Source organism: Cupressus sempervirens, chromosome 10, assembly GCF_028749045.1.
Source record: "Cupressus sempervirens isolate cs-2001-9-10 chromosome 10, ASM2874904v1, whole genome shotgun sequence".
NCBI classification, from domain to species: domain Eukaryota; kingdom Viridiplantae; phylum Streptophyta; class Pinopsida; order Cupressales; family Cupressaceae; genus Cupressus; species Cupressus sempervirens.
In genome coordinates this window covers 532,939,208-532,953,163 of record NC_143127.1, presented here as the reverse complement: position 1 = coordinate 532,953,163, position 13,956 = coordinate 532,939,208, and the positions used below count along the sequence as shown (strand labels likewise).

The 13,956-nt window shown below is 37.7% G+C and overlaps 1 protein-coding gene across 1 annotated transcript in view; it reads right to left on the bottom strand.

The window, feature by feature from the left end:
• Positions 1 to 13,956, bottom strand: part of LOC149534990 (CRM-domain containing factor CFM2, chloroplastic-like) — a 75,716-nt gene that overhangs the window by 46,461 nt on the left and 15,299 nt on the right. Inside the window, exons 2-3 of the mRNA XM_089803005.1 lie at positions 4,164 to 4,683; positions 3,931 to 4,061 (exon numbers count right to left, since the gene is read on the bottom strand). Of these exons, the coding sequence (XP_089659131.1) occupies positions 3,931 to 4,061; positions 4,164 to 4,683 (651 nt within the window). The remainder of the gene's footprint in view (positions 1 to 3,930; positions 4,062 to 4,163; positions 4,684 to 13,956) is intronic.

Below are 13,956 nucleotides of genomic sequence, written 5' to 3'. Positions count from 1 at the left end.
CAAGAGCACTAACCAGATCAATTGTCAAAAAATCCCACTGCACTTCTGCATAACCTGGGAACACAACATGACAACTTGATCTCCACAGTTTAGAACCTCGTGCTCCAAAGAGCATACTCTGCCATGAGAACCTGTATCATGCCAACGCTCTAATCTGGAAATAAGAGCTCACTGTGGCACAATAACAAACATCTTCAATTGCATGGAGGAAACCATCTCATGACAAAAATTATTACCACCAAAGCAAAGAGTCCCACTGCAGCATTACACCAAACTATTTATGATATCAAAAACAAAATCTGAAAAATGATACCAACCATCACACACTTAGCAGTGAAGCCTGAAGCTGCAATTTCTCCATAATCCGGAGAAGTAGAACCAAAATTGCCACCTCCCAATAAAATTTTGAGAAGTTTCCCATAACAGTTTGTCTCCTTATACAGGACCACCTTGATCATCATTCTTTGTTCACTCTACACAGCCGATGCCTCTCGCTCACTAATGTATTCAAACAAGACTGAGTCTGCCATATAGACTGCTCTGTCTTCACTCTACAGAGCTAGCAACCTACTCAGGATATCTCTGCGTCCATTACTATTAATTTTGATGGCCATCTCAACAAAAAAGAGTTAATGCCTGCAACGAGATTGACGATTGGGTCTTCGCATCTGGTGAATGCCAAACCAAAGAATTTCCAAATAACAGAAGCCCTCTATGCTCCACCTCTCCATGACCTTCCATCTTCTGTGCAAAAACATATAGTGCCCACAATCCAAAGAAACATTGCTTCAAATCCTGTAACATGTCTTTGGCCTCGCTGTCACTCTTAAATGTATGTCATTCTTCTTCTTCTTTTTTCTTCTCCTCTCCAAGAATATGCAACAAATGGATCTTAGCCTCAACTACAAGAGAATAAAACATTGGTTTACTTCCTTGAATATGAACAGTCTTCTATGAGCCACTACCATAGCCTTCCATGTGTATGGAGGGATTTGAAATATGAGTCTCAGAAGTATATAAATTTATAAAATCACAAAGGCCTGGCAAAACATGAAGGCGTGGATAATTTGACATAATTGGTGTGTCTTCAACTAAACAAGGTAAATCCCATGTTTAAAGTTCTCGTTACCATGTTTAAACTAACCCAGCTTCAGAATATAAAATTAAAATTTGGTAAAAGATTGGAGAGGCACTTGCACATATCAAGCATCTTGAAAAGTCTTTCTGCAACGTGCCACTGCTAGCCACAACAGTAATAGCCCCTTTCACAGTCTCTAAGGAGGTCCTGTCTATTTAATTTCGTTTAAACAGAATAGCACTAAACAACTTTGCCTTCTGCTCTCTTAGACCTTTCTTAAACTCTATACCAATTGTTAATTGAAAAGACATATTGAGAATACACAAATAGAGACAAGAGACTTGATTTATTATGGTTCACTACAACTTGTGGCTATGTCCACACTGAGAACAGAGCTTATCATTTATTCAGTCATTGCAGCTTACATATACAGGGCTTTGCCCTTATATTTATAGAATAAAAGTCTTCAACAGAAGACGAAGAGTCAAACAAGAAATAAACAGTCAGGGAAGATGAAATGAAGAGTTGGACTTCACATCCAACATAAATGACGTTATAGGAAAGCTTTGAAATTTAAATTTCTTTCTTCAACAGATGCTGAAATGAGGCTTAGAAATTACCAGCAATTTTTTGCCAATGCAAGAATTTCACAGCTATCTGACAATTCATGATCTGTATTGTGGATGCATCAACCACCTAGTGATTGTCTAATTGATGGTAAATCAAATTCTTTATGCAGCTTTTTCTTTTTCTATGTACTTCAACCAACAAACCACAAATTTGCCAAAAAGTATCATCAATATGCTTTATACATATTGTCTTGTCTTCTATTTACCCAAACAATTGATCATGAGTTTGCCAAGGTGTAGCAGTAATAGACTCACTCAAAGAAGCTAACCCAGGTTCAAATCCACATAGCCACAGCCAGGTGGCTTAAATACAAGAGATTGATAAGATGTATTATGGAGTGGGCTAGCGCTCAATTTTTTTAAATGTTGTCCATGCCTCTCCTACTCAACCAAGATTTACCCCAAAAAACAAAAGAGGAAGGAAAACTGACTACGGTCCCCAAAGTGCATTATGGAAAGTTGGAAACAGACACTGTGGAGGCCTAAAACAACTAATTTTTTATCTGTGGAGCCAATGCGGAGCTACTTGTCTAAGTTTGTGAAGATTCTTAACAACATTTCAAGCAAATGTAATCTGCAGAGGTGTTGTATTACATTGTTTGAAATATATTTAGAAGCAATGCATACCTGTAGTGGACAATCAAACAACTGTGGCCTTGCATAAGAGTCTTGTTTCATTTCTCCTGTGTTAGTTTTAGGGGCCTACGCACTGTTTTATAGTGCATCTAGGCAGTTGTCTTGAGTCAGCAGCAGTTCAGGTGGCGACATTGTTCTCCATTATCCTCAGCTGGGTTCAATAAATTTTGGTATTAAATGAAGCATTAATTGCAAACTCCTGTCAACCCACCACCGCATAAATGTCCACACTTCAATGAATTACTTCAATCAATTTACCTTTTTTTGGGTCAGTTATGCCAATCGCCTAACCTGCAGACGCTGCATGGGATCTAATCTGATCCTTCTCTTAGCATTTTGGGGTTGCTGCAACTTCCAGATCCTACGAATCTTCTAAATTTGGAAACCGTGTACAGTGTCGTTTAAGATAACTAACAGTGCAAATCATTTTAGTTTCTTCCGTTTCTATAAGAATAAAATCTAAGGAGAAACATATCATTTAATATTATCTTTTCAGTCCCCTTGTTTTAACTTTTCTTCAGTCCCCGTGTCTTGACCCTTAACTTTTCTTATGCTGGTTAAGTATCTCCCGGGTGAGACATCCCATTTTTCTGTGCAAACTTCAGCACATAATAGCCTATCGGCTAAATATATAAAATTTGACATTTATTTTTATTTAAATTAAAGATTTAAGCACATTTAATCATAAATATTTTACCCCCTTTTCCCATGCCGGACTTCCATTTGAATTTTATTATCTGCAGACACGAATTCAACCCATGTGGACCCACACTGTTGCTTTTTGCATAAAGATTTTTTTATTTTAAAAGTGTCTCTTTTATTGTTTTAATGCCAAAAACCAGCCAAACATGTAGGGGACACTTGTGTGTTCCGAGGACAGATAAGGGACATTCCAGGCTAGCCATCCCCAAATGTTGGGATGTACTTTTCTATCATTTCTTGCATTTTTTTGAGATCAGGAATGGTTGGGGAACGTTTCATCTCTGTCCCATTGTCCACAAAATGTCTAGCGGACAGGGACAACCCCTTGGGGTCAGGAAATGCATCCCTATGTAAGATAGCTTCACATACATAAACATACCCATGTTTCCTAGCTTGACTTCAATCAACCACAATTTTCTTTTTAACTAGTCATATGCATGAGCATTGTACTTAAGCGAAAACTGTAGCAGTCATCAGTAGCTCTATAATTGTAGTGGTTATTCTCATCGTTTTACTTTTTATCATGAAGATGAAGACTCAAATGCAGTGAAGATTCTACAGCATATTTTTTTCTTTTCACCGATTCTTTTTAATTAAAACAAAAGAAATATCCAAACTGCAAATGCATTTAATTAGCCTTAAAGAAGAAGAGAAATAAATACATGGAATAATATGTGCATGGCTTTATACTAATCATACGAAATCATGAGTAAAATTACAAAATGATTCTATTAAGATCATAGACACACAGACCCATAGCATAAATCAAATGAAGAACAAGCTCAGCATGCAACATCGCAAAAGATTCTACAATTGCCATATGCAAATTCAAGGCTAGTCTCATCTTCACACTTCTAATAATGATTATATGGAATTGGCATTCACCTTAAGTTCTTCTGCCATTTTTTCACTGTCACTATTTTGAACACCTTGTTTCACTGCAATTTTTGCAATTTCACTACGTTCCCACAGTTTCACCATGGCGGCAGCCAATCCCTGCAGGTGTGCATTTATTCCTTCACCAAACAGAAAATCAATTGCAAGTTCAAAAAAAAAATTAGTAACAAACAATGCAGCAAGCAAAGAAGCAGTTAGATAAGGCATGAATAACAACATACCTAAGGCAAAGTGAGGAGGCAGCGGTCTTCCAAGTCTTCTTAACCTTGTCATCTCATTGTCAGTCAACTTGGGTTTCATGCCATAAGGAAGAACCCTTAAGGGCTTTTTGAATCCAAGAACAACTGCAGGTAACAAGTCAGCATCTACAGGCAAAGGATCATATCCCCACCAATCAGTAAATCGAGGACCCAGGCCATCTAATAAACTGTCAAATTCCCTTTCATATTCCATACTGGGAGTAGCCAACATACAATCTTTTTCAGAGAATGTTGTCTCAGGGTTTACAAAAGAACATGTTGGTTCATCACCATTTACCAAGCCAGTCAGATTGCTTTTATTTGGAGAATCAACAGACGGGTCACCATCCTCTCTATCAACTGCATGTATCATTTCACTAGGAAGCTTCAAAGTAATCCCTAGGCTCCTACAAACTCTTACACAAGGGGGTTCATAATTAGTTCCTCTATAGAGAATAATAATACTTCCAGCCCTCCAAACCACAATTCCTCCAGTTTTCATCTGATAGCAAACAATATTGAAAAGTCTATCAATGATTATTCTCTAGCCTTAAAACAGACAACTAAGCTTCCATTAACAGCATGCAATCTAAAATAAAATAAGAGAAGCAGATGATATATACATAGAAAAGTTTAAAGGAGAGTCAATCATTCCCATTCCTTTCCCTGACTTCTAGTTCATGTCTGCATTCTCATTAAAATGGATGACAGACAGATAAGATGCCATTACAGAATGCTCAACAATGAAAGATAGCCCATGCTCACACCAAATGTAATGGAAATAATCACAGTGTGTGAAACTGCCTATAAATTTATTAATCATGAAAAACATCTTCCAGATGAAAGATAAAGATGTGCCGATACTTAAAGTCCCTTAAATAAAAATTTGTAGAGTGAATGTAGTGCATCAAATATTTAATACTTTTCCAAGCAAAGCGTTTACTACTTCACAAAAGTTGGAGATTGTTCATACAGATTTGTGTGGACCTACAAAGACAAGAACATTCTATGGTGAAGGATTAACAGAGCAAAGAGTTCTCTTTATTTCCTTAATGCTCCTGAGACCAGAAGGAAAAGGATTGCTAACATTCTGTAATGAACTCAGCTGGATTTGATCAAAATATGGGACTTGGTCTAATGAGAATTTTGTCAAACAGTAGCTATGCAAAATAAGTCCTTCAGCAAAATTACTACTGTCATGCCACAATACTGATTTCTAACATAAATGATAGGAAATAGTTATGTTAAGCTTACAAGATTTTTGCTTTTCAACAAGTCTCAAGATGGAGGTTCGAAAGCACAAATTTGCAATAAGGTTTCATAATCATAATAACAAACCAACAGGGATTGTACTGACTTCTAAGTGCTCGGTGATAGACTTCTAACTTCATGTTAAGATGAACATACCGGAATTAAATGGCAGACTGGATAGTTACCATACAGTCCCACTATCCATGGGAATCAATCTATGGTGCCCAACTGAGATATGAATGTACGTCAATGTCCAGATTTCTGGTCTTATATACTGTTTTCACTTGTACGTGTTGGTTCTGACTGCAACTATATTCACCTCCTATTTCCAGATTCACTGCTTCATGCGGAACTGAGAGAGGCTCTACAATGCCAAGTTGCTGCTTCCGTATCAATGCCAAGGGTATCCTACGTCCTAACTGTCTCTCCAATCTCTGTGCGTTAAGCCTGATAGTATCCTGACCTGCTAATATCCAACATCCTTGCAGACCTTACGACCTCTGTGAGTTATAACCGTTACCAGCTCCAACCTGCTGTCACAGGATGAGATGATCATGTGTGGAATCCACCACGGAAGAGACCTATGTGTCTTTTCAGCTGCTACTATCTGTTACGCATTCCTCTACTATAGCCAGATGTTAACAATGTTGTTAAAATCTAACAGAGAAGTGAACTGCTACTTACGTAAGTGACTTGTTTTGTTGCCGTGGGGAAATTAATCTCTCTTCTTGCCATCCAACTCCAACAGCCAATAACGACCTGGTGCTATTAGGTCCTACTAACGTCAATTCCCAATCTATCAAGGAGCTATAGTCTCCTAAGATCAATGTATTAATCCAGTCCTTCTCTCTGAAAATGCAATGGTGAGTGCCAGGTTTGCGTCCAGCCTCATTGTTTTCCTTAAGGGGTTTCGTCCTTAGGAATTATCCAGTCACAATAAGCAACCTTTAGGATTTGTAGAAATATCGTATATTCGTTGGTGACAATCCCAATGTAAAAGCTTTCTTTTATAAACTCGAAGTGTGGGGAGAAACAAACCTCTTAGCAATGTGGGATAAAAGACTATTTCGTCTCTTAGGCACTTAAGTCATTTTGTCCTAAAGTGACTTTAAACAATAAAGTACATTATACTTCAACTCAATAAAATAAAGTGACCTTAACCTTAGGATTTTCCATTTAAAAATCTCCTCAACTGAAACCAAAACTCCTGTGACTAGCTCACATCCTAAATCACATGTCGTTAGCCTATTTGGATGGAAAGATAGACCAACTAGGCGCCATTAATGCTAGCATGGAGAAGGGGACATTACAGTCCTCTCTTCCCAGGATTGATTGCCCTCAAGCAATCTCAATGCCAGATGCCGTAGGATTGACTCACTTTCCCAAGTGACATCCTCATAAGGTAAATCCTTCCAGCAAATCAGATATTCCTTGATGGACCTGTTCCGCAGTTTCCTCTCTTTGACCTCTATCACCTCTGCTAGAACTAATACAAGCTTCCCTTCCTCATCGAGCGGGACCAACTCTATGGAAGGTATTATATGCTAGCCAATGGCTTTCTTGAGACATGGAACATGGAATACATTAAAAATTCTGTTGTCATTAGGTAAATCCAGCTCATAGGCAACCTCACCAACCCCCTAAGTAATGCAATACGAACCAAAAAATCTGGGCTGAAGTTTTTGAGACCAACTCTTCTTCAAAGAACTCTATCTGTATGGTTGGAGACGAAGATAAACCACATCACCCAACTCAAAACTCCGCTCAGTCCATTGGTGATCAGCGTACATCTTCTGCTAATTCTGGGCCCGTAGAATGTTCTCCCGAAGAGATCTAAGGAAATCTTGTTGATCTTGTATCCAATCCCTTGCTAGTGGTGCCCAGTTGTCTTGCAAAGCTAGGTCTATGAATGACAGGGGCTCGCTGCCATAGAGAGCACAAAATGGAGACATCTGAATGGACATGTGGTAGGAGTTGTAACAATACTCTCCTAGATACAACCACTTAGCCCAGGCTCTCTATTGTCCTGCTACATAGCTCTGGAGATAACCTTCCACCCATTGGTTAACTATCTCAGTCTGTCCATCCATCTGGGGGCGATAACTCGTGCTGGGTGTCAACTCTGTACTGGTCAATCTGAACAGTTTCTGCCAAAAGGTGCTAAGGAACTTGCTATCCCTATCGCTCACAATGGTGCGAGGAAGACCATATAAACAAAAAGCCTTCTAAAAGAATAACTCAGCTACCTGAGAAGCTGACCAATCTACTGTTATGGCCAAGAACTGAGAGAACTTCGTTAACCTATCCATCACCACAAAAATAGAATCCCTGCCCTGCACCCTAGGCAACCCTGTAATAAAATCAATGGAAATACTCTCCCATTTCTGAGCCAGCATGGGGAGAGGTTGTAATAACACAACTGGAAACTCATGCTCTCACTTGTTATGCTGATAAGGCTGAAACTCCCTGATATGCTAAAGGACATCGTCCTTGAGGCCCTTCCATGAAAATCTTTCCCTAACCTATCTATAGGTTTTAAAGAATCCTAGGTGTGTTGCTGATGGTGCATCATGTAGAGTTTCCATAATCTTACTTTTGAGTTTAGATCCTGGTACGAGATAAATACGATCCTTATAGAAAATCACATCATCTATTGCCTTGTACCTGTTATCCTAAAGTTGTCTGTTGGGTGGATATTTTGCGATCGACAGTTTTGGGTAAAAATTCAGTCGCAAAATAGGATGACTAGCCACAGTGTGTGAGACAAAGTGTCTCCTACCTTAAAGGGAAGGCTCCCCCTTCTCACCGTTCCTTGGAGCAACTCAAGGTAAACAAGAAGTCGAGAGATTTTATAAAATGGGTGTTACCATATCCTTTCTTCTTAACTTTCAAGAAAGAATCCACTTACTCATGGAGCAAGTAATGGGCAAGGTAAATTTCTAACTACACTTCTATCAAGAGCTGGAAACAGTGATACCAATAAACCTTCACTAACTCAAAGGCTAGCTGAAAATGTACCGGTTTGGCTCAAAGTCCGATTGTATTTCTATATGAAAAGCTTTACAATTAGGGCGTAAAGACTCCTAAAAGTAAGAATACTTAACTATTTTGCGAAAAAAGAAAGAATTATAAGCTACAAACAAAGTTTCTAGTTATATATTTCCACAATTACTCTTGGTCAAAGCTCTAGCTTCAATTGCTTCTTAACTCTCTTCTATTCAATTCACGAGATACAATTACCAATAACAAAAGATAACAAGAATCAAAGACAACTTGGATGAATTATAGACAAAGTTTACAATTCACACAAATAACAATCTCACTTAATCAAAGTTAAGTCTCAAATGCTCCTTTGTATTCACTTTTTCTCAAAATAGTGCTTACACAAACAAAGTTCTGCTGGCACAATTTCTCCAGAGCTTTCTTGCATAAAGATAATGATGATTTCACAATGAGGGGGCACTCCTTTATATAGACACAGGAGTTGAGAAAAAGGTGGAGGAAAAAGTGGGAGCAACTCAACCAACTTTGACTTAGTCTAACTACAAAAGAAAATAAAGGGTTACATGCAACTGCATGTGCAACTCGCATTACATCTTTTCATGTACATGCAACTCGCATTACATGTAATTTTTTTTTTGTTTAATGCAATGCATCCTCTGCAACTACAAATATGAAAGAAGAAGAAAGAAGACGGAAAAGAAGGAAACAATCTTAGGGATGTTCTGAAGAGCCTTGTACTTGGAAATGCTATCCCTGATGATAACAGGATTGGGAGTTCCTATACTTTGTACCATTGCATTCACCTTGATACCCATGATCTTGCGTCTTTTGATAACCTCTGACTTTGATGAATTGTCCGTTGTCATGTGGAAACTTGATGTGATCTAGCTTTTCTCGCTCAAGTTGTCGTGAATTCTCCTTTGTAGATTGGCACATTCTGGATTCTCTAACACTTTGAAAACCTTCTTGATGATGTTCGGATGTAAACTCGGAACAACTTTCCATCAGCACCTTTACCTTTTTCCTTTCTTTTTGACATAAAGTGCTTGGTGCATGAGAATGCATGCAAATGGAAATTGTTGATTTCCAAAATGTGACTTAGCCTTTTAAGATGTCATTGCACGAAAAATGGATTACATGTAAATGCAACATGTAATGAGGAATGAAAAGTGAGATGACATGCGAATGTGGATGGTGGATGAGCTTTTACATTAAGTGCAAATGGAAGAGATGCAAAGCATTTAATGACATGGGAAGTGGAAAAACATGTATTTGCTCATAGAGGCGTGAATGCATATGGAGAGGCAAGAATGAAAATGAAAGCGGAAAATGGGATTACATACATGTGCGGATGGTGAATGAGATGGAAAACATGTAATCGCATTTGTCGGATGAGATGTGATGTGTTGTGACATGGAAAATGGAAGTGAAACGTGATGATGCTTTCACATGAAGTGAAGCAAAAACAAGTTCTTGGGAAAGAACTTGTAACTTCTCCAAAGTGGAGAAAACTGACAAATAAGCACAAAGCACAAAAACAAACACGTCTTTCGTAGAAGACTCAAACATGTCAAGATGCAATGCACTTCAACACTTATTTTTGAATTTGGAGTTTGGGGAAATTCCAAAAGCGAGAAAATGAACAATTTCTTCATTTTTAAAGAAAAAATGCACTTTCCATGGCATTGATTTCAACAAGTGGCAATCATCAAGCAATAATGTGCATGGAAATAGCAAGATAAGCACGAATTGATGAGCAAGTTTGAAAATGTCCAGTTACTTGGAGGTTAAAGAACCAAAATAGCAAGTTTTATAGACTTGAAGACCAATTCTTCCTCAAATCTGGATTTTCAAACAACTTCTTGACTTTTTCTGTACTTGCATTTAACAAAAATTAATGAGCAATGAATGGTCGAATTTGACATGAAAGTGTCAAATACATGGTCCTCAAAGACAATATCATGCATTTAAAACTCAAAAACAATCCCTCTTGATCAAAGGTATGGGCTGGAAATGCATTTTTTTGAGTTTTTTAAACAAAAACATGACTTTTTAATGCAAAATTCTGGGCCGTTTTTGCAAAAGCGTGGCCAAAAAATGCATGTTTTTAAGTCATTTTGACTTGGGAATGCAAAAACAACTTCCCTAAATGCATATGCATGTATCAAAATGCAAAAAAGTGCCTTCAAAATGCATAAAAGTGGATTAAAACCCCAATTTTCTGGACATTTTAAGCAAAAACGTGATTCATAAAAGGCATGAAACAAAAACGTTTTGGCTTATGCAATCCCAAAAAGAAGCCAAATCGGTTTACTTTGGAGTCAAAACATGGAGCAAAAATGGACTTCTTTGTTGATTTCTCCAAAACGTTCCCTAGATGGGAGCTTGCAAAAACGTTTTTTAGCAACATAAATCCATTTTTTATGTTAGAAAATCCATTGTCAAGCAAAAATGACCCTATTGGAGAAAATCTCATGCAAAACCATCAAATAAATCTCTCACAATCTCCAAAATCTGGTTCTTGGAGGGCAAAAGACATGTTCTTCTTCAAAATCGAACTTTTTGGAGGTCATTGCACATATTAAAACATGTTTTTGGTTAAAATAGGACCTTTTTGGGTCAATTGCATGTTTTAAAATGTGTAAGTCATCAAAATCGGACCTTTTGGGTGCTATTGCACGTTTATAAATATGCACATAAGCAAAAACGGACCTTTTTGAGTCACTTGCATATTTTAAGTTAAATCTCACTTTTTAGATGCAAAGACATGAAAACTTCACTTTTGATGCAATTACATCAAAAAGGTCCACTTACATGATAACCTTTTGACGTAATGACATCAAAAAGGTCCACTTTTGATAACAAGTTGAACTTTATATGCAAAAACATGTAAAATGTCCACTTTTGATGGATTTTACATGTAATTGCATATAAAAGGTACCATCTATTCAATTTAATTTCATAAAAATGTTACTAAATCAGTCATAAACAATATTAATATATCATATTTATAAATACAATGCATAAATATCATTTAAAAAGTAACATTTAAATGAGCATTTGATTTAAAAATCAAAAATTAAACTGAAACTATATAGTTATATAGTCACTTAAGTGAAAAAGTAAAAAGTAACTCAACTTAAAATTATAACATAAAGTGCACTATAGTCACTTTAAGTTAAAAATTTAAAGATAAAGTAACTTAAAAACATAACAAAAAGTGAATTTAAATTATATTTATCAAAAAGTGAAAGTCAAATTAGAAATATAAAATCATATTTTTAATTCGTGTTGTTGCATCAAAAAGGTCCACTTTTTGAGCACCAAAAAAAATCATATCTCTTGACTGACAACTCCGATTGAGCTCTAGGTTAGACCGAATCGAAGGGAAAAGCAAAAGGCATGACATGAGCAAAACCAAAAGACTAAAAAAAAAAAAACACAAACTCAAAATAAAGAACAGACGATGAAAGCTTCAAAAATCAAGCAAAGGCTCAACAAAAAGAAAAATTAAAAAGACTTGACGAAGGCCTTTAATAAAAAGATTTGATATACGATTGAAATGGATCGATCGATCAACATTAAACTATTGAAAATCAAATTCAAGCTTAGAGAAACGCGAAACTAGCTTGAAAAAGTTTCGTGTTGTTACCAACATTTTGTTGTGACAAAATGCAGGACAACACTGTCCATCCATAATCTGATATGCTTGAGTATTCTTAGAATACTCTTAGAATACTCGAGCAACAACTAAGACTTCCAATCTGCTGAAATCTCAAAAATAGCACAAGATTCCACTACTGAGAGTCTCCTGGAAAGTGCATCAGCAACTACATTGTTCTTACCTTTGACGTACTCAATGTCAAAATCATAGGCCTGAATCTTGCTGACCCATTTTTGTTGTCTCTCATTAAGATCCTTCTGTTCTAGGAAATAGTGCAAACTATTGTGATCCATCCTAACTTTAAATTTGCCCCCCAATAGATACTGTCTGAACTTGGCTAAAGTATGCATAATAGCCAACATCTCCTTATCATAAGTGGAGTACAATCTCTCACCATCCTTGAGCTTCCTACTCTCATAAGCAATTGGATGCCTATCCTGCATGAGAACCGCGCCAATACCACTCCCTGAAGCATCACACTCAAGAACAAACAGTCGAGAGAAATCGGGCAGTGCCAAGACTGAGCATGTGCTCATCACCTGTTTGAGCCTATCAAAGGTCTCCTCTGCCTCAACTGTCCATCTAAAAGCCCCTTTCCGTGTGAGGTCGGTAAGGGGAGCTACTATCTGAGAGAAACCTCTAGCAAACCTCCTGTAGTAAGAGCAAAGGCCCATGAATCTTCTCAAATCTGATACTTTCCTCGATGGTGGCCAATCTAGAATTGCCTAAATCTTTTTTTGATGTACCTTCACCCCATCTGCTCCAATCACGTGATCAAGGCAAAGAATCTTGGTCAACCCGAACTCACACTTGTACTCCTTAGCAAACAACGATGCTCCTCCATGATACTGAGTACCTCATCTAGACACTGCAAGTGTTCCTCCCAAGTCCTGCTGAAAATCAATATGTCATCAAAAAATACTAATACGCTCTTCTGCAGCTACTTTCGAAAGATGTGGTTCATACATGACTGAAATGTAGCTGGCGCATTAGTGAGTCCAAATGGCATAACCAAGAACCCCTAGTGACCATAGTGACAACAGAAGGTTGTCTTATGCACATCCTCCTCACGAACCCGTATCTGATGGTACCCTAATCTGAGATCTATCTTTGAGAAGTAAATTGCCCCATGTAACGCATCCAATAGCTCATCAATGCAAGGGATTGGGTATCTGTTCTTGATGGTCCTCTTGTTGAGAGCACGGTAATCAATACGCGTGTAGAGTGTTATCCTTCTTCTTCACCAATACAACTAAAGAAGCAAATGGGCTGGAGCTAGGTTTGATGTGACCCATGTCTAGAAGTTCCTTAATCGCCTTTTCTATCTCCTCCTTATAATGCTTGGGATGACAATAAGGTGTCGTGATGACAAGTTTGGCACCCTCCTCCAACTCAATGATATGCTCAAACCCTCTAGGGGAATGCTTGGCGGTATGACCTCAAAAACCCTCTTGTGCTTATCAAGCACCGACTGAATGTCAACATGAATCTATTGTCCTAAGTCTAAGGTAGCCTTAAAAGAAATAAAACAATGAGCTGCCCACTCCATGTCATCATGCCTCATGATTGCCTCCATCCTGTGGGCTGAAATCAACCTAGGTTCTCCCTCCGGCATAGCCTTGAGGATCACCTCTATGCCATCTTGTAAGAATTCCAGTTGCATCTTATCATGATCAACTGTGTACTTGCCAATAGTCTACAACCACTATCTATCCAACATGGCATCTAAAACATCCAAATAAACCACATTAAAATTCGCCTGAAGAAGGAAATTATCAAAATGAATCGAAAGTCCTGACACCTTCCCTATGCATCTCAGTCTTTCACCTCTTGCCACTCTAACTTCAAACTCAGGTA